Source organism: Symsagittifera roscoffensis, chromosome 3 (genome assembly GCF_963678635.1).
Source record: "Symsagittifera roscoffensis chromosome 3, txSymRosc1.1, whole genome shotgun sequence".
In the NCBI taxonomy this organism is placed as follows: domain Eukaryota; kingdom Metazoa; phylum Xenacoelomorpha; order Acoela; family Convolutidae; genus Symsagittifera; species Symsagittifera roscoffensis.
In genome coordinates this window covers 28,375,549-28,394,189 of record NC_087064.1, presented here as the reverse complement: position 1 = coordinate 28,394,189, position 18,641 = coordinate 28,375,549, and the positions used below count along the sequence as shown (strand labels likewise).

Sequence of the window (18,641 nt, the reverse complement as noted above, 5' to 3'; positions counted from 1 at the left end):
AAAAACAGAAAATTCAAACGACAATTGCTAAACAATTTGATTTATTTTTCCCGAAATTTGTCTGTGCAAGGAATATTGTTATGCAAAAATCAATCGAGATTTGCGATAATAAAAATTAAGGTGTGTCAACCCTGCGGTTTCAACTTAGTCCTGAAAACGAAACTAAGAACAATTAATTATGAATAGACTTTAGCAACAATGTTAATCTACTGGATTTTACTCTTAAAAGCATCGTGAGCAAAAAATAAAATTTTAAAGACCCTGAATGAGCAGGGCCAAACAGTTAATCCGCATTTATTGCTCTCGAACAATAATTATGTGTTCATGAGATTTGCTGGAATTGTACTGACAAGAATGAAGCAACTTAAAATGGTTATGAATTCGTCAATACAGACTGAGGGGAGATCCTGCGCCGGAAATCAAAGTTTTTGGTCAAAATTTTCCAAATTCGTTAAATTTTTTGAAAACATTTTGATAATCCAGCCAACCCAACCCCCTGAAAAAATCCTAGATCCTCCCCTAAAGTGACTGTTGCACCTACGAGAAACTTTTCTCATGCCTTAATCGAGCTAATCACGAACCAAAAAATTAAATGGTTTCATTTTTTCTGAGGATTAGACCCTTGTTTTCTTATATTTCATTTCTACCCCACATATTTGTCTTTTTTGGACAACTTTTTATTCCACATACCTTTTTTCTACTTTTCTCATCGCATATACCTCGATCCAACAAAACATCAGAAGACGACAGACAGCAAGTCCATAAAATCATTATTTAATGTTAACGAAAAATATATACAATGAAAAAATCAATCATTCAACACGGTCGTAAGTTTTTTCAGTTCGTCTCCGATGTCATTAAATGATGTGACGTAATCTCCCAGCTGCATATTGTGACTGATAACTTGGCCTTCTTGTGGTTCATTTGATCTCAAACAGGACGCTTGTTGGACGACTCTGAAGAACTGACTAACATCTGTTTCGTTATCCGCCGAGGAACAATTCGAGTCTGTTTTCTGGTGGGATGAGACCGAATCAGTCGGCGAGATGAAAGCTGGCTGACTCATTTCAGTTAGACTCCCAGGACGCGAATTCGAGTTCTTCCTCGAAGAAACAGATGAGCGGTTCGAGCCTGTACCACTTCCCACTCTGGTCAGGAAAGGCGGTTGCTGTTGCTTGAAACGATTCAAATATTCGTTAGACTGCGCAGATACAATATCGTTTGTTCTCAAACTTTCTTGATCTGGTCTGAGAAAATCGTGAGATGTCTCAGCGAAAAACTGCTCGAAGGGTGTTTCAAATAAAAGATCTTTGCTGTTTTTTTCGGCTTGGACTGCAAACGCCGGTGTTATAGGATACTCTGGAACCTGTTAAAAATTACGATCAACTTAAATATACCACCAAAATCAACTGAACCTGGCTGATTCTTAAGCAAACGACCCTTTTATTGCAAAACAAGCTAATTTCACAACCTAAAAGTAGTATTATTGTACCCTGTATATTTAGTTCAGTTTGAAAATCAAATAGTCGCAGTTTTTCCGCCAATTTTGTCACTCCCCAAAATAATCTTTCCGAACATTTGCCAACTCAATCCAAATAAACACAAATAGCAGTTCAAACTCAAACCGACCTTTCTTGGAGGCTGAAATTCAGTTGAACTATCCGAAGCTAATTTGTCCGCCGCACTTAAATTTCGTTGATTTTGAACTGTAGGCTCGTTCGCTGAGTTCACGAGAGAGCTCTTTTGTCTTTGATTCGACACCAAATTCTCAATTTGCTTGATATGTCGACAGAATACTGTCACAGATAGGGAGCTAAAGGGGGTGGCTACAGTGCCTAATCTTCTCGGTTTGTCACATACGTCATCCAGCAAGGCTGAAGACACCTCCCCAAAATAAAATTCAGTCTCCACTTTGAACGTTTTGTTCTCTCGGCAGAATTTGTAAGCAGCCGTAGTACGCGAGACACAGAGAATGCTTTTGAGTAAAGTTGCTAAAAATAAAGAAACGTTACAAGTCACCTTTACGTAAATGTTTTTGCAGAAAAAAATGAATGTTCTTGCAGCTCTTGTTTGCATTGGTTCAACAGCTTACATTCGGTCTATGGCAGTTATGTGCATTTTCAGCTACTCTTTCTATTCAAAATCAAATATTTCAGGCATAATTGCATAACGCAAACTAAAGCGAAGAATCAGCCAATCAATCAAACGAGTCTATTAAAAGAAAAACCTTGTCATCGTGATTATTCGAACCGGGATCTAACCATGATTTAACACCAAGCCTAAAATAACTGTTCAGCTTAAAAACGAAAAGTTTACTACTATTTTGAGACATTTAATAGGAATCATCAAAAATACTTTATGCATTTAATTTTTCAAAACTAGATTGTCCTTGTTCAGCTTACAACCACCATACACTTTAAATCAATCTCCCCACTAAACGATTACTACTGTACAAAAGGAGTATCATGAAACACAGTCGGTAACCCTTCATCTAAGAATGAACTAAGCTCTTCATCGAGCTTGTTTCTGGTCTTTTCTGTGGTGCCACATATATCCCAGTTTCAGGCTTGAAAAATTAACTCAAAACAGCGATATTTTGCAAAGAACTTTGAAAGTAACCTTGATTCACTCATTCTCTAGCTTACTTTCTGTTCATTTAAAAACTCATTTGATTCAACTCAGGGAAAGAAAACATTTTGCAAGGAACCGTGGTGAATGGGAAAAATCAAGACACAAAATGTAATATCCCATTTATAGAAAACTGGATCAGAAGGTAACTTTTATTATTCCTCTTGGAATTCAGAAAACTAAAGTCCATTTCTCAAACTATAATTCATTTTCGTGACTTGTTCAGTTTTTCTGTTCGCTAGTGGAGTTTGCCTTAGTCCTAACAACGGAAATGAAGTGAACTTAATAAGACTTCATAAGTCAAATCATGAAAAATCAAAGTTGAGCGAGACAAATTTAGATTCTCCTGAAAAGAAAAACACGCAAAAAACAAACCGAACAAAAACCATTAGGGCCTAATTAAGTTTTTTCACACTTAAAAAAATTGCTCTACAACAGCTTACAAAGACAATGATAAGAACGTACAAAATATGTCTTTGAAGGAAAATTAACTTCAAAAATAAAAGTACTCCAAAATCCAAAATATAATTTGATCCTAGTAGGTTATTATTATTACTGAGACTGACTAGCTTGCCTCAGCTCAATTTGGAACAACTAGGTTAACGAGTCGGAATTCGCATTAATTAGCTGCGCTCATATAAGCCGCACTTACGCGTTGCTGATCATCGATAAGTCTATGAAAACGCGCTAATTTTGTCCAGCAAAACGAAAAATCGCAAACATTCTAACCCCAAAACTTTACAAATTACTAGCGTGTAACGCACCTCCAGTGCTTCGAACTTTTGACAACTCATGAAAAACCGCATATGTTGAAACCAGATCTGCAGCCTTTCAAAGTACTCTGACAGCACCCAATTACAGAGTTAGGAATTTCAAATTTTGCAGAAAACAATTCCGTTAAGTTTTCTGAAATTCATTCGAAAAATCACAGAAAACGTAATATCTCAAAAACTAGATAGATTTGAGCAGTCATAGTTGAACTGCAACCCCCGAGAAAACCCTGAAATCATACAACTACAGGGTAAGGCATTTCAAAGTTTGAAAACAAAAATAACATCAAGTTTTTTGAAAACTTTTTGAAAAATTCACAAAAAAACTTCAAATCTCGAAAACTACAATGATTCGAGCAGTCATATTAGAAGAAAAGAGTCGCATTTTCTGAGAGTACCTTGACAGCACCCAACTACAGGGTAAGGAATTTCAAATTTGGTGAAAAAATAATTTAGATTTTTTGAAAAAATCACAAAAAATGTCATATCTCGAAAACTACAAATATTCCAGCAGTCATAACTGGAGGCAAGGTTCGCAAGACCTGAGAGTACTCTGATAGCCCCTAACTACAGGGTTGAGAATTTTAAACTTTGAAAAAAAAATTAATTCAACCTTTTTTGAAAAAAAAACACAAAAAACGTCATATCTCAAAAACTACAAGTATTTGAGCAGTCATATTTGGAGGTAAGATTGGCAACTCATGAGAGTACCTGACAGCACCCAAATAAAGGGTAGTGCATTTGAAAACAAAAATAAGATCAAGTTTTTTGAAAACTTTTTGAAGAAATCACAAAAACGTCATATCTCGAAAACTACAAGCATTCGAGCAGTCATATTTAGAGGCAAGATTCGCAACTTCGGAGAGTACCCTGACAGCACCCAACTACAGGTTAAAGAATTTCAAATTTGGAAAAAAAAATTTTGTTTTTTGAAAACTCAAGTTTTAAATTACAAAAAATATATTAAAAAAATAGAAAAAAGATTGAAAAAGAAATATAGGAAGAAAGAGGATCAAAAAAATATATATTAAAAAACTAGAAGAAAAAAGATCGAAAAGAAGGATAGAAAAAGATTGAAAAAGAAGGATCGAAAAAGATTGAAAAAGAAGGATCGAAAAAAGACAGAAAAAAAAAGATAAATAAGAGGGATCGAAAAGATTGAAAAAAATTATAGAAAAAAGATCGAAAAAAAGAAAACGAAAATTGAAAAAATCAAAAAAGGATCGAAAAAAAGACAGAACAAAAATGGAAAATCCAGATAAAGAGAAAGAATTGGAGACAACATTTTGACAGTAGTTTTATTTTGAACTCAATCTTCGAAATAAAATTGAAAGTTAAAAATTGGGAGACGGGTAGACAGACATAGTCAAATTAAATGAAAAAGCAGGTATACGGACAGACAGACTTAATTTGGCCTCGAAAAAAATTACTGAAAAATTATTGACCTTGCAGAAAAATAATTGAAAAGTTTTCTCAAGCATTGTAATATATGATATAGCTTAAACATGAAAAAATTCTTTTGTTAAACATGCAAAATTATTATGCTTCAACATGGGCGATAGATGTCACTCGCATTTAAATATAGTATAGATAGATAGATAGATATAGATGAACACAACTTAATATGTTTTGAGCTCAGAGAGCCGATATCATTATAAAAACGTCCCTAAAAACCTAACATTTTGATAAACTTTTCTCAAACCTCGCAGCAAATTGTGCGACCTAAAATGGAAGAGAAAGTGGAGTGACAGCACAATAGAACACACGCACAATCGCTTGTTAAATATCATTCAAAAGGCCTGTAATACGATTCCTGATTCAGCATCCTACGACATTTCTTTGTGGTACCTGATTTTGCGTAGAAGAACACACATTCATAGTAAGTTCCCCCCCCCCCCCAATTGTAAGAAACTTTTATAAAATCCGTTATGATACCTAATTTTGCGTTCAAGAGCAACACACACTAGCACTAAGTTCTCCCACAGATTCAAAAACTGTATGGAAAAATATTGAATCCATTATGATACCTGATTTTGCGTAGAAGAACAACACACCCTAATAGTAAGTTCATTCCCACAGGGTCAAAAACTAAAATTAAAACAAGAATTTTTTAAAAATCCGTTGATGATACCTGATTTGCGTAAAAGATCAACAGACCCTAATACTAAGTGCCCTCATACAGGGTCAAAAACTAAAATCAAAAAAGTTAACTTTTAAATCCATTATGATACCTGATTTTGCGTAGAAAAACAACAGACCCTAATACTAAGTTCCCTACCTCAAGGTCAAAAACTAAAAAGAGAAAAAAATTTTTAAAAAAAGCTGTTATAATACCTGATTTTGCGCAGAAGAACATTACATTATAATATAATTTGATCCTAGTAGGTTATTATTATTACTCAGACTGACTAGCTTGCCTCAGCTCAATTTGGAACAACTAGGTTAACGAGTCGGAATTCGCATTAATTAGCCGCGCTCATATAAGCCGCACTTACGCGTTGCTGATCATCGATAAGTCTATGAAAACGCGCTAATTTTGTCCAGCAAAACGAAAAATCGCAAACATTCTAACCCCAAAACTTTACAAATTACTAGCGTGTAACGCACCTCCAGTGCTTCGAACTTTTGACAACTCATGAAAAACCGCATATGTTGAAACCAGATCTGCAGCCTTTCAAAGTACTCTGACAGCACCCAATTACAGAGTTAGGAATTTCAAATTTTGCAGAAAACAATTCCGTTAAGTTTTCTGAAATTCATTCGAAAAATCACAGAAAACGTAATATCTCAAAAACTAGATAGATTTGAGCAGTCATAGTTGAACTGCAACCCCCGAGAAAACCCTGAAATCATACAACTACAGGGTAAGGCATTTCAAAGTTTGAAAACAAAAATAACATCAAATTTTTTGAAAACTTTTTGAAAAATTCACAAAAAAACTTCAAATCTCGAAAACTACAATGATTCGAGCAGTCATATTAGAAGAAAAGAGTCGCAACTTCTGAGAGTACCTTGACAGCACCCAACTACAGGGTAAGGAATTTCAAATTTGGTGAAAAACTAATTTAGATTTTTTGAAAAAAATCACAAAAAATGTCATATCTCGAAAACTACAAATATTCCAGCAGTCATAACTGGAGGCAAGGTTCGCAAGACCTGAGAGTACTCTGATAGCCCCTAACTACAGGGTTGAGAATTTTAAACTTTGAAAAAAAAATTAATTCAACCTTTTTTGAAAAAAAAACACAAAAAACGTCATATCTCAAAAACTACAAGTATTTGAGCAGTCCTATTTGGAGGTAAGATTGGCAACTCATGAGAGTACCTGACAGCACCCAAATAAAGGGTAGTGCATTTGAAAACAAAAATAAGATCAAGTTTTTTGAAAACTTTTTGAAGAAATCACAAAAACGTCATATCTCGAAAACTACAAGCATTCGAGCAGTCATATTTAGAGGCAAGATTCGCAACTTCGGAGAGTACCCTGACAGCACCCAACTACAGGTTAAAGAATTTCAAATTTGGAAAAAAAAAATTTTGTTTTTTGAAAATTCAAGTTTTAAATTACAAAAAATATATTAAAAAAATAGAAAAAAGATTGAAAAAGAAATATAGGAAGAAAGAGGATCAAAAAAATATATATTAAAAAACTAGAAGAAAAAAGATCGAAAAGAAGGATAGAAAAAGATTGAAAAAGAAGGATCGAAAAAGATTGAAAAAGAAGGATCGAAAAAAAGACAGAAAAAAAAAAGATAAATAAGAGGGATCGAAAAGATTGAAAAAAATTATAGAAAAAAGATCGAAAAAAAGAAAACGAAAATTGAAAAAATCAAAAAAGGATCGAAAAAAAGACAGAACAAAAATGGAAAATCCAGATAAAGAGAAAGAATTGGAGACAACATTTTGACAGTAGTTTTATTTTGAACTCAATCTTCGAAATAAAATTGAAAGTTAAAAATTGGGAGACGGGTAGACAGACATAGTCAAATTAAATGAAAAAGCAGGTATACGGACAGACAGACTTAATTTGGCCTCGAAAAAAATTACTGAAAAATTATTGACCTTGCAGAAAAATAATTGAAAAGTTTTCTCAAGCATTGTAATATATGATATAGCTTAAACATGAAAAAATTCTTTTGTTAAACATGCAAAATTATTATGCTTCAACATGGGCGATAGATGTCACTCGCATTTAAATATAGTATAGATAGATAGATAGATAGATATAGATGAACACAACTTAATATGTTTTGAGCTCAGAGAGCCGATATCATTATAAAAACGTCCCTAAAAACCTAACATTTTGATAAACTTTTCTCAAACCTCGCAGCAAATTGTGCGACCTAAAATGGAAGAGAAAGTGGAGTGACAGCACAATAGAACACACGCACAATCGCTTGTTAAATATCATTCAAAAGGCCTGTAATACGATTCCTGATTCAGCATCCTACGACATTTCTTTGTGGTACCTGATTTTGCGTAGAAGAACACACATTCATAGTAAGTTCCCCCCCCCCAATTGTAAGAAACTTTTATAAAATCCGTTATGATACCTAATTTTGCGTTCAAGAGCAACACACACTAGCACTAAGTTCTCCCACAGATTCAAAAACTGTATGGAAAAATATTGAATCCATTATGATACCTGATTTTGCGTAGAAGAACAACACACCCTAATAGTAAGTTCATTCCCACAGGGTCAAAAACTAAAATTAAAACAAGAATTTTTTAAAAATCCGTTGATGATACCTGATTTGCGTAAAAGATCAACAGACCCTAATACTAAGTGCCCTCATACAGGGTCAAAAACTAAAATCAAAAAAGTTAACTTTTAAATCCATTATGATACCTGATTTTGCGTAGAAAAACAACAGACCCTAATACTAAGTTCCCTACCTCAAGGTCAAAAACTAAAAAGATAAAAAAAATTTTAAAAAAAGCTGTTATAATACCTGATTTTGCGCAGAAGAACATTACACCCAATACTAAGTTCCCTCCCACAGGTCAAAAACTAAAACGGAAAAAACTAAAATTAAAAAAAAAATTAGAAAAAAAACTTAAAAAAACTGAAATGGAAAAGAAAGAACTTATTAAATCCGTTATGATGACTGCGTTCGGAACATTGTGGACTAAATGCAGTGCCCGGCTCTTCTAATTTAAATATAGATTGATCACTCTTTCTTTTATAATCAATTTGAGATACTTCCGGTTACTTTTCTTTTAAATATACTGGCCCTGTCTGTGCCTCCGGGACTTACCTAATTTTGCATATACTCCAGTGATGAGTTTCACATTTTTGTCGCATTCGTCTGAGCTGGATATTTTCCAGGCTTCAATCACTGTCTTGTTGTTAGGCGGAAGGTGGATATACGTCTGGATGATGAGCGACTTCTGAGGAGAAGGTAGCTGCTTATCAAGTACTCGCTTAGCTTCTTTGCCCACCTAAACAAGGTTACTAGGAACATTGAATTAATTGAAATCAATTTGTTTTAAAATTTCAAAGCAATAAAAGCAGAAACAACCAATTGCGCCCAACAAATTGTATGGGCCTAAAACTGAACTGTTTCATCACAGCTGTAATCAATTCAAAACTTAAAATCCGTGTTTGCCTTTATTAGAACAAACACTTTTTTTAAAAAAACTTTTAGGTCAAGCTCATTTTTTTGGTCACAAAAACCTACCGTTGGATAGATCGATTCCAGGAACTCTTTAATCTGAAGTAACATCCTAAAAACTACAAGATCTGAGTAGAGCGGGTTAAAAAATGTTTCACAAAGAAACCAGGCGGAGCTTCGCAACACTTGCGATGCAAAAAAAAACACATTTCGCAACAAAATGGTGAACAAAAAAAGAGAGTCAATAAAATTTTCTGAAAAATTATGTTGGAAAAAATTACTTGCAAAAATAATTTGTATCAAATGAAGTTCATAACAAGCCTTTAGTAATGGAAATCATTTACCGAGCGGCAACAAAGGCGATGAGTTTTGGGTCGAAACCTGTTGATCCGAAAACAAAACATATGTCATAACAAATTCATCAAAAATGAAAAAAATCAGACACGGTAAATTTACAAATTTGTGAAGTTTCAGTTATATTTTTGACTTTTCCTAAATCCTTAGACTTTTCTCTATAAAAAATGGGAAAAACCTCAGGTCTCCAAACAAAATTTTCTGATTGAACCCTTAAAATCAGATTTAGCTAGTTTTCGGGAATTGTGACTAAGGTTCTAAGATAAAAATTTGAAAATGAATTTTCTCAAGTCCATACTAGCTTTTCTACAAAAAAGGGTGAAACAGATCACGCAGGGAAAATCTAAGCACCATGTTAGTTTTAATGAGCTGTCATCCTCAGAATCAGCAGGTTAGTTTTTGAAGAAAAAAACTTTCCAAAAAACGGGCAAAATTTCAAAAATTGGATATTTTCTAAGGCCATTATTTTTGCAGAACATAAGGCATAGGCGCTTGTGCAGGTTCATTTTATTTTTTTCGGGTAAACCTTCAATCTCCGATTTGACAGGGTAGTTTTTGAGAAAAAAGTTTAAAAAAAACTAACCAAAATGACAAAAAACGGGCTTTATTGAGGCCATATCTTTTCTCTACCAAAATTAAAGAACAGCCATTGATAAGGGGAGATCACCAAATTTGTTCTTTTGATTAACACCTTCATCTCCCAGATTTATGCATTTAAAATTTGAGAAAATGAAAAAAACATCAAAATAAATACGCCAAAAATCCTCCTATTGAAACTTTCGAAGGCCGTAAAACGTAAGGTAAAATGAAAAAAGACTTGCAAAATATGCAGGCACATAGAAGAGTAATAGGTTTTCCATTAGTGCAAAAAATTGTCAAAGCGTTGCAAAAGTAACGAAAAACAACAAATCCCATGCATTTTCATAATACATGTTTTTTCAAACAGAACCTAACACTAACCAAAAATATAGCAACAAAATATGCCATTAAATTGTTTATGCTTAAATAAGCTGAAATAAGATTAAATTGAAATATAACAAAAGTGACACCAAATTAACACTTTTATTTGCCACTTAAGTTAGAAAAAATTCTTCGTAATAATAGACTATGCTTGGATTGAGTAAAAACGTTGCATCCATAGCGCATTAGACTTCCATTTAATAAATAATATAAGATGGAGAAACAGCGCTAAGACACTCGCAGAGTTAATCAACTCGTTTATATTGCACACTCTTCCTGATACAAAACAAAACCTAAATAACTACATCAAAGCGTACAAGGTGGCGCTTTAACAATACTCGTTTTAGTGTTCAAACTACCTCTGGCACTTCTGGAGTCTGGATATTGAACCAAGGCCTGGAGTTGGGATCCACGTTCTGCAGCACTGGACCTGTGTTCTTCTGTCTGCAACTGTAGATGAGTTCGATCGTCTTCAGACAGAAAAACTTGATGTACTTATCCAGTTCGGACTTGTCTTTTTCCGAACTCATTTTTATACATATGATCTACCGGTGACAAGAGTACTGCGATGCCAGTATAACATAGACTAATCTGTAATAACATAACACCTTCTGACAGAAGTCAAATAAGCATCAACCAATTTATTTGCAAACAGTTTAAATCTGTCAGCTTTAAGTTTTAAACCATAATTAGCTGCTTTGTTTTGATGCTCAACATTACTTTGAAGGTTGTTCACGTTTAATTTAATTTTTAGCCAAGAGCATAAAACCAGCCAACCTCGGTACCTTAACAACTCGTTTACCTGGTAACCAGATTGATATTTAGTATGCCGACGCGTAAACAGAGACTGGAGAAACTTGAAGTTATCGTAGCTGATTATTAGTGCTTGGGATACGAGACAGGACTGTCACAAGAGCTGAACTCCGCCAACTAGGTATGACTCGACTTGACAAATTGACCCCAAATTTCTTGATTTCAGGCACTATGCAAAGAAGCTGGTGCAAGTATGATTGTTGAGTTACTAGAAACATTTAGGCAAAAGTGTGATAGTTGGGTATCTAGAAGAGGCCCTTTTGAAGAGTGCGTTGTCTCACCATCTCAGTGAAACTTGCTACAACGGTAAAAAAATTGTAAATGTCGTTTCTGAATTTTCTAATTTTAAAAATTTTGGAGTTAAGTTTATCTCAGCGACCCAAAAGCTATACTTTAAACCCGAACGTTATTTTTCCGATAACGCCTTAGAAATGGATAAAAAACTATTACATCTGGTTATTTTATTCGAGTTACCTCAAGAAAGCTCAGAGTGGACCGAATATAAAATTAAACGCAGAAGCGAAGCTCAGCTCTTTTGCTTTTATCAGGAAAAAAAGCAGATAACAGATGCTGGGAAAATTTCAATGTTACAGATCGTGATTACAGCATAAGTGCCACCAAATGAGCACTTTTGTTTGAGAGTTAGCTTGGAAAAAAACTAATTCACTATTCGACATACTAATACACGAGCTCACAAGCTGGCTAGTGTAAAACAGCCAACAGACAGCTGTAAAAGGGTCTATGAATGAACAGAAAAAATATATTTAGTTGTTTTTTGAAACAATATCACCGTTCGAACTTCCGAGAAAAACATAGCCAACTAACAGTTGGAAAAGATTCTATCAACGCAAGTAAACAGAAAAATCTCAAATTTCGAATTTAAAAAAAAACAGATGGCTTCAACGCTCTTTGAATTTCAATACCAAGTTATGACTGACACTTTTTTGATGAATTAGCACTACATGAAAAAACTAGATCAAAAGGTAAAACTTTTATTTCGCTGGGAAATTCTATAATTAAATTCTTCTTTCAAAACTAGAAGTCGATCGCGTTTTCCGTAACCATTTCACTTTTGCTGTTCAATAGTGGAGTTTACCTTCCTTTTAGCAAAGGAAATGATCAGAACTGAAACATAAATCAGAAGCCAAACCCCGAAAAACTTATTTTGAACATGAACAAATTTCAAGACTTCCTGAAAAAACGGAAAAAAAACATCGCGACCTATATAAGATGCTCATCTAACTTCATCGGATCTTGAAAAAATGAACTTTGAATTTCTAGAACAATTAATGATTGACCCTTGTTTAAAAAAATAACCCAAATTGAGAAACCTGGATCAATAGGAAAAACTTTTATTTCGCTGCGAAAATCGATAATTAAATTCCACTTTCAAAACAAGAATTCGATCACGTTTACTGTTACCTTTTCAGTTTTGCTGTTCAGTAGTGGAGTTAACCTTCCTTTAACTGAACTTAAAAAGAAATCAAAAGTCAAACTGCGAAAATAAAACTGAGCGTGAACAAATTTTAAGACTTTTTTCTGAAAAAAAATGCACAAAAACATCAAGATCTATATAAAAGTACTCACTACATTCATTACTCTTAATAAATTACGTGAAGAAAACGAAAACAAAAAAATGAAAACAAAAAAAACAGCTTCTTTTTCTTCGAAAGATCTAGTCGATTTTTACGGACGAATACATTACGATCAAGAAAACGAAGAATGGTTCAAAGCTGTGTAGCATCTGCGATGCAACTCAAAAGTAGAAAACTAAACGGAGGCCAGAATGTAGGAAACAATCTATATTTTTAATACAGAGGTGAAGTTGCAATTCGCATACAGCAAAAATATGACCGATAACACATTTAGTCGCAACAATTGTATCGCAACAATATTTGCGACTATGATTGGAAAAAAAAGATAGTTCATACTATAACACAAGCTATGCCTGTGTAAAAATAATAATATCTAAAAAAATTATTCGTAAGATTGTCTCGAAAATTTACACCCTCTTGAAACACAAAAGCCCAAACAGCTGTTTTTGTTTTTGAAATTACCCAATTTAAGATTATTAAGCCGATATCAAACTTGCCAAAAACCATTTGAGCCAAATAAACCCTTAGAGGAAGTAAAAACTAAGGGAAAAAAGAAATTACACAAACCAACAAAATAGAAAAGCCAGCGTAAGCAATTTCCAAAATTAATTTTTCCAAAGTACAAACAGCCTGAACGAGCGAAAATCATTTCCAATCACTAAATCTGAATGCATCACAAAACTTTAAAATTTACCGCTTTGAAAACTTAACAAGACGCAAAATTATTTAGTCGTCGGAACGTTCTGTTCTACATTTACTTACACAGTCGCTGGATACTTTTATTTGCTTAAGAAACAATTGAGGTTTACTCTGGAACATAACCATCCCAACCACCCGTTCGCAAAGCAAATTTAAGATGCACGTGCAATCGTTTCCTATTCAACTTTTAGTTTCCTCGCTGACTTGGATAAATATTAGATGAGAGGCAAAACAAACAAGATAATCCTTCACTTTAAAAAGAAAAATATTTGAATTAAATAGCACGCACTTGTTTGCCGCAGCACACGATACTTTGGAAAGCGCAGGTGCACTTCAGTCAAAACATTCAAGTTTTCCATTGCAACCATCAAGCCATTAAAGTGAAGTACTCAAAACGTTTTCACGTTGAACACCAGAGAAAAGATGCACGGGTAAGCTTAAAAGCATTTTTTGATACTCCAATTTCTTAAAATTTTCTTGAAAATTCAAATGCTCAATAGGCTGCTGAACTAATTTTTGATCAGGCAAATTCTCAAAACAATATTCTCGTTTAGCAACCCCAGGCGCACAAGCGTCGGTCCATCAGGTAAAATTAGAATAGACTCGGTTGTTCCAGATGGAGAAATTGCACTAAAAACTGTCTGTCTTTCTAGCAATGCATCTTAGTCTTAAGCAAAATGAATGCCACAAGCGAAATGAAGCAATCCGGACACAAATCCGACAGCTAGAATCGTCTCTTTTCTAAGTTTTCGAGGCTTCAGATCAGCTTCCTTCAGCAGTAATTGGCCGATATCATGTCGGACGCCATTAGTTATTTTCGTAAATAAAAAACTAATAGCTAAATCTGAATTTCATATTTATTTTTATCATTCTCGGCTTCTCTTAGTAGCCTGCTCAAAACTAAGAGCAAGTACGAAAACCCAAGATTTTATAGGGTTTAATTCAACGAAAACATAACTCAACTACTGATAATCAGGTTACTGCTCGCTAGCTTTTAGCTAAAAGCCAAATATTTATGGGCTGATTAATTTTTGTAAGGCTGATTAATTTTTGTTTAGGATGATTAATTTTGTAGACAAATAAGAAAAACGGTGGAGTAATTAAATTAGACGTTACGGTTTTGTTCAGACTTAAGTCAGAGTCAGCGACGGACTAGCAACACTCACCAGCATCACAATAAGTACCGAGGATCTCTCGACGCTTTCATTAAGGAACAACGGAAAATGTGAGTAGTTTCACCACAGTTACAAGAATGTGAACTGCCTTCTAGAATTCGGGGAAAAGGACAAAAAAAAACGTTCTTGAATGTAGTTGCTTGTTATTATAATGGGAAAAGCGACACTCGTATAGATCATTTCCCCTGAAGAGTACCTCCGTCAGCAAAATAGCTACTATCACGATGACGCCCCGAAATTGCTCTTTATCTCATCGGGCTTTAAAATTTGATCCAATTTAAGAAGAAAAAACTTTCGTTTCTTTCCTCGCAATATCAACTGATATATCTTGCGCCTAATAACGCATAAATGGACCAATTAGCTTGACTGCATTCAATTTGACACCTGATTAAAGCTGATTAACACCCACAGTGTTGTTTGTGCATAAAACAGAGAAAAAGCGCGTAGTATTTTGTTCAAGTAGGAAACTTCGAAATGTCTATGACTCTGCCTAGATAGTAGGAAAAACACTCCTTTCATGATCAGTTCAGGCCACGTGGTATATAAAAAAATCTGTGAAATTTATATGATTGATCGGTACTACTATGATATATTGGTCACTTGAAAAAAAAAACAGGTCCACTGAGAATAAGGCACCTAGAGCTCTTAAATCGTTTAACAAATATGAGTTCGCCATTCAGAAAGATGTCGCAGTCTATTTTCAAACGTTTCGTTAGTTCGTAAGACGTCTTTCCTCGCCATTTTAAGATAGAAAGTTCCAAAAAAAATGCCAAAATTGAGTTTTGATTCAAATAAGTTAGCCCAATTATGGTGCTAAATCGTGTTGCGAAATAAGTTGAAGCCAGCACATTTCTTGATATAAACAATATAGTAATTACAATTTTTAATCGATACAATTAGATCTATCAAAATGAATGAAAAAAAGTTGTGAAAAAAGCATGCCCAAACAATATAATGCAAGATCAGCATCGGAACAAAATTATCCAAAAGGCGACAAAGCCAAAAATACCTGAGCAGAACTCATCAATCCAAAATTTTTCAAAACTAAGTAACATATACAGGCCCACAAAAACTTTTTCGTGCATCGAATGACGCAAAAAGGCTACTAATTCGATATAAAACAATTTTAAATTGCATGAAGAAATCAAACACTAAAAGAATGAAAAAAGAAAAAGTGAGCAGAAAAAAAATTCAAGATGTGGCAATTAAGCCGACAAAACATAAGCTGGCAAATAATTGACAGAAACTTTTATTTGGAACAAAACATTTCCCGTTTGAAAAAAGACAGTTCCTCGTCAGAATCAAACCCAGGACCTTTGCGTCCGATGCGTATTCCTTACCTTGTTGAGTAGCCGGAAACGCTAAGAAATTTGAAGTATTTATGAAACAATGCACCACTAGAGATGAGATGAGTCCTGTGAACGACGTTATTCAAGGGAAAAACGTTTTGTACCCGATTGCGATATCCTTGCTTATTTCAAGGGTAATAAATAAATTATACACAAATTAGTTTATAAATTATTTCATGCGAAATACACGTGGGACCTGTCTATCATAGTTTTTTTTCGAGGGACCACTCCATCATAGTAGTATTGATCATCTGGGAAAAAATCCGATATAAAACAAGCCGAAAAAAAAGACATTTCAATAAACCGAGTTGTAAAAATACAACCAACTTAAAAAGTGCGGATCAAAAAAAGGAAAAACAATTCCAGGGAAGCAAAATTACAAATTGTAGGAATAAATCAAACACTAGAAGCAACATAAAAAAATGTGAGCAGAAAAAAATCAAAATGTGGCAACTAGGACGAGAAAACAAATCGATCATCTAGTTGAGACGATTAATATCTGCTAGTGATTTAGAAGCAAAACGTTATTTTTGGAGTTTCGGTTGAGCCTGAGCTTTTACTTAAATCTCACATAAATCACATAATTTGCTCTAGAACCACTCGCGTGGAAGAATTTCATTCGGACGACAACCAATCACAGTCGAGTAGAGGAGGCGGTCTTCTGTCTCAAGTAGACACTTCTCCGATGCCCAAGCTAGAGAACACCTACCGACTGGAGCCGGTGGGAACACTGCCAACGACTGAATTGAGACAGATAAGCGAATCAATCATGCACCGAATGCTCCAGGGCAAAACATATGACCATGAGAAACTTGGCGAACTGACTAAACTAATCCCAGAGGTTCGCTTTTATCAAGAAACAGCTTAACAAAAAAGCTAAATGTGAATTTTCATTCGGTTACAAACTATTGATTGATGAAAACAAGAACAAGTCAAAATCAAATACTTTATTTTAAAAAAAGCATTCGGAAATCTTGTATGGCTTGTTACAGGAAGTGAAACTGCAAGCTAAAGTGATGCTGAACAATTGCGCGGGAGGGAACCGCTACAAATTGATAGCACATACAACCATCGGTCAGATTGATAACCAGGGTATTCATCTAGGATCTCGCAGTTTGTGGAACGCCAAGTTCGACCAAGAAATCGTAGCAACTTTCTCAAATAATAGTTTGTTTGCAGTTACGGCAATTTATGCTTTATATTTTGAGTAAATAATTCAGAATTTATTACCATCTCTCGAACTCTTTCATCTCAAAGCACAACTACAATATCCAACTCTGGATTCCACTTCTTAAATTAGTAGGTTTACAGTCTACACACATGCAAAGCTGCATTTCGCAAACAAGCTATAAAAAATAGCAGAACGCACGCAAACGAACATTGAAACAAAAATAAGGAAGTTTGCTTTAGAAAAAAAAACCGTCTACGAAACGAAAAATAATTTAAAAACTTAAAAAATTTTTCAATTATTATTCAAAATTTCGGTAACTTTTTTGAAGAGGTCGACTGAATTTGTTAAAAAGAGAAATAACATCGTTAAAATAACTATAACATTTTAGCGTTAAAAATGTTAAAATTGTATTGGAAGGTCAGCTCTCGTCAATTTTAGTTTTTTTTACAGACAACTTTTTCTCAGAATCCCAGTCACGACCAATACAGCTTTGATCCGATACCACACTTGAACCCTACGAGCTTACCTTGAGGTAATTAAAACTGGTTATAAAAACCTAAAAAAAAACGGACCCTGCGTCATTATTCGTCCCCACTCTTTGAGAGTGGTTAAACAACAAGAGTAACCGGTGACATTCAGTAGTACTAAATGTTCCAACCACAATTATTGGGGTCGTAGATATTAGCATGTGTCTATTAGCATTGAATAATTGCTTCAATTTTGAGTGAATTCAGCAAAAAAAAATTAAAAAATTTCAAGTTATCTCGGAAACCATTTGGTTTGTTAGGGAAAGTTAGATTTCACCTAAGCCTTATTAAAAATTCGGAAACCGAAACGTAACAATTTCTGAGAAAGTAACAGAGATCATTTCCACACGATTGATATAAAATCTTCAAAAAAATAGGTGAATTTTGTCCAAAATGGTCCTGCACTGCAATAAGGCATTTTTGAGATTTAAAACCTTGATTTGAGTTTGATTCTGTCGACTAGTCTATCCCTAACATCAGGAGAAAAAACACCATCATAAGAAAAAAAAACCTTATGTTCACATTCCAAAATTACGTGATTCGCTCTCGCCCTCCGGCTCAAAATGTAGTAAAACTGTTATCTCATTTGTAAATACGACTGTTATCTGTTTGCAAACGATTTGCAAATACAACCAACAACAAATAATTACTTATTAAATACAAGAAATAATGACGTCCCGGCCTTTAGCTTCAAAAAATCCACACAGAAAAAGTTCCTATGCCAGGTTCCTAACGTTTAGAAACATCAACATCCTCTCTGTACCAGGAGCAACTGTGAGCAACGTTTAGCCATTCGTGCCTCCGAAAATTAACTACAATACAATTGTCTTTTTTTCCGACCACTTGAAAACTCAATTTAACTTAAAAACATTAGCTTTTGGAGTTTTTAGTGCCATTTTAGAATAAAAAATTTCTGCAAAAAACTCAATTTGTTTATTTTTTTTTTAATTTTTCCGTTTTTTCAGTCATTCATCTACAAAAATAG

The 18,641-nt window shown here is 34.2% G+C and overlaps 2 protein-coding genes across 2 annotated transcripts; one reads left to right on the top strand and one right to left on the bottom strand.

Moving 5' to 3' along the window:
• Positions 1-159: 159 nt before the first annotated feature.
• On the bottom strand, positions 160-10,914 carry LOC134841397 (autophagy-related protein 13-like). The gene is made up of 4 exons (XM_063857361.1): positions 10,687-10,914; positions 8,657-8,840; positions 1,630-1,991; positions 160-1,366 (listed from the first exon to the last, which is right to left on the bottom strand). The coding sequence occupies exons 1-4, from the start codon at positions 10,855-10,857 to the stop codon at positions 809-811; spliced, it is 1,275 nt and encodes a 424-aa protein (XP_063713431.1). The 5' UTR covers positions 10,858-10,914; the 3' UTR covers positions 160-808.
• Positions 10,915-13,707: 2,793 nt separating this feature from the next.
• Positions 13,708-17,199, top strand: LOC134842148 (dynein light chain Tctex-type 5-like). The gene is made up of 5 exons (XM_063858355.1): positions 13,708-13,865; positions 13,989-14,020; positions 14,563-14,659; positions 16,553-16,799; positions 16,951-17,199. The coding sequence occupies exons 1-5, from the start codon at positions 13,858-13,860 to the stop codon at positions 17,167-17,169; spliced, it is 603 nt and encodes a 200-aa protein (XP_063714425.1). The 5' UTR covers positions 13,708-13,857; the 3' UTR covers positions 17,170-17,199.
• The last annotated feature ends 1,442 nt before the right edge of the window (positions 17,200-18,641 follow it).

What these genes read in the sequence shown, in the direction of transcription:
- LOC134842148 (XM_063858355.1), top strand. An exon ending in ATTAAGGAACAACGGAAAAT is followed by an intron (nt 14,660 to 16,552) that starts GTGAGTAGTTTC and finishes AATTTGCTCTAG; the next exon opens with AACCACTCGCGTGGAAGAAT. An exon ending in TGACTAAACTAATCCCAGAG is followed by an intron (nt 16,800 to 16,950) that starts GTTCGCTTTTAT and finishes GGCTTGTTACAG; the next exon opens with GAAGTGAAACTGCAAGCTAA.
- LOC134841397 (XM_063857361.1), bottom strand. Translation starts at nt 10,857, where the DNA reads ATGAGTTCGGAAAAAGACAAGTCCGAACTGGATAAGTACATCAAGTTT. An exon ending in TGGAGTATATGCAAAATTAG is followed by an intron (nt 1,992 to 8,656) that starts GTAAGTCCCGGA and finishes CTTTATTTTTAG; the next exon opens with CAACTTTACTCAAAAGCATT. An exon ending in AATTTCAGCCTCCAAGAAAG is followed by an intron (nt 1,367 to 1,629) that starts GTCGGTTTGAGT and finishes AATTTTTAACAG; the next exon opens with GTTCCAGAGTATCCTATAAC.